The following is a 1,523-nucleotide window of genomic DNA, read 5'->3' on the forward strand; positions in this document are numbered from 1 at the left end:
GCATGTTTCCAAAAGGTAATTTTTGTCTTCTTTCTTGTCTGTGAACAACTTTGACAGGCAAATCAACAGCATCATAAGGTTACAGATGCAGACAGCAGCAAACTAACCCACAAAGTTCTTGACAAAAGCACAGAGAAGCTCTTTGACATCAAGACAATACAGTTAAAGCTTTTGGATCCACAAACTTTGTGCAACGTTCTTCCACTTCTCTCTCAGAAGTGCATAAGCACAGTAGTGATCCTCAATCTATACAACAGGTGCCTCAGCGTTACAACATATAAGTGAGGGGCAGGAGTACTGCTCTGGAGTCTTCTACTGCCTGGGGCTGGCATTATCCTAGAATTCATGCTATCACTGTTTGCAGGAAGGTACAGACCTTATTGCCATCAAAGAGTTGATCAAAGACTCATATTAAAATAGAAAAAAATCTGAACTTTAAATTAACTTGGCTAGTGCCACTGGCAAAATGTCTCATCTCCCACACACCGTAAACCACAGAGAGGCAAGGAAAAAGAGAAAGGAAATACACACTGGAAAGACAGATGGGAAGATGAAAGCATTGTGGACTAACACTGATACTAAAATGCGTCATCTATTCCTGCCCTCAATCAATTCTTATTGCCTGGCCAAGATAGATATCCTGAAGTAAAATGGATTCCAAGGTTCCGTATCACTTACCTCATCACCCCCCACCACACAATATAAATTCCTTTTCTGAATACAGAGCTTATCATTAAGCTAGCAAAATATGATTAACTGTATAATGGTAATGAACACAAATTACTGCTCTGAGATGTCATCTCAAACACTGCATGTTTAGCTACCCATAGTTTCAAGAAGAGCACACCTCTCATTAGTTGCGCAATACACAGCATCAGCTAGACAGAAATGAATTCATCACCAAAAGAAACAAAATTAAAGAAATCAAAGTGTCAGCACTAGTCTCATAATGACCCCAAAACATTATTTTATCTGAACATCAAGTTTCATCTTTGATAGATAAAGTGATATAATTACATAGCACAACAAACCTTATTTCTACACAGAAACAGTCCCTTTTTTTTTTTTCAGTTTAGCACTTTAACGTTTACACATCACTGCAGCTCGGTCATGACAACAGTACACAATACATCTCAAGAGCTCACAAGAGATCACCACGTTTTCCCATCTTACCTGGCTCTGTACAGTTCTCTTCATGTGTCCTATTAGGTGATGCCATCAACCTTCTATTCCTCCATATTTGTGATATGATGCCTCTGTCTGCAATAGTTGGTTCTCGGCCTATATTAAACAGAAAGAGGTTATGCCTACTATCACTCCATGTCTCCTGCAGGATCCTGACTGGCTATATGCGCCCACTAGCGAGGAGCAGGGACAGACCTGCAGCATGGAAATGTGGCACAACAGAGGTGCGACTGGAGCACATGCCAACAGTCATATGCCAGGTGCTCCTAGCTACACAGGGTGTAACTAGCTAGGAAGGTGCAGTATCCAAGCTGTTAGCATGTTCTGGCTATCGGGAC

At 41.0% G+C, this 1,523-nt stretch overlaps 1 protein-coding gene across 1 annotated transcript in view; it reads right to left on the minus strand.

Moving 5' to 3' along the window:
• Positions 1-1,281, minus strand: part of SLC24A4 (solute carrier family 24 (sodium/potassium/calcium exchanger), member 4) — a gene marked incomplete at its 5' end in the record, with an annotated part of 86,300 nt that extends 85,019 nt beyond the window's left edge. The window contains one exon of the mRNA XM_009076169.1: positions 1,174-1,281. Coding sequence (XP_009074417.1) covers positions 1,174-1,281 — 108 coding nt within the window. The remainder of the gene's footprint in view (positions 1-1,173) is intronic.
• Between the last annotated feature and the right edge of the window lie 242 nt (positions 1,282-1,523).

This window comes from Acanthisitta chloris, unplaced genomic scaffold, assembly GCF_000695815.1.
Source record: "Acanthisitta chloris isolate BGI_N310 unplaced genomic scaffold, ASM69581v1 scaffold8206, whole genome shotgun sequence".
NCBI lineage: Eukaryota > Metazoa > Chordata > Aves > Passeriformes > Acanthisittidae > Acanthisitta > Acanthisitta chloris.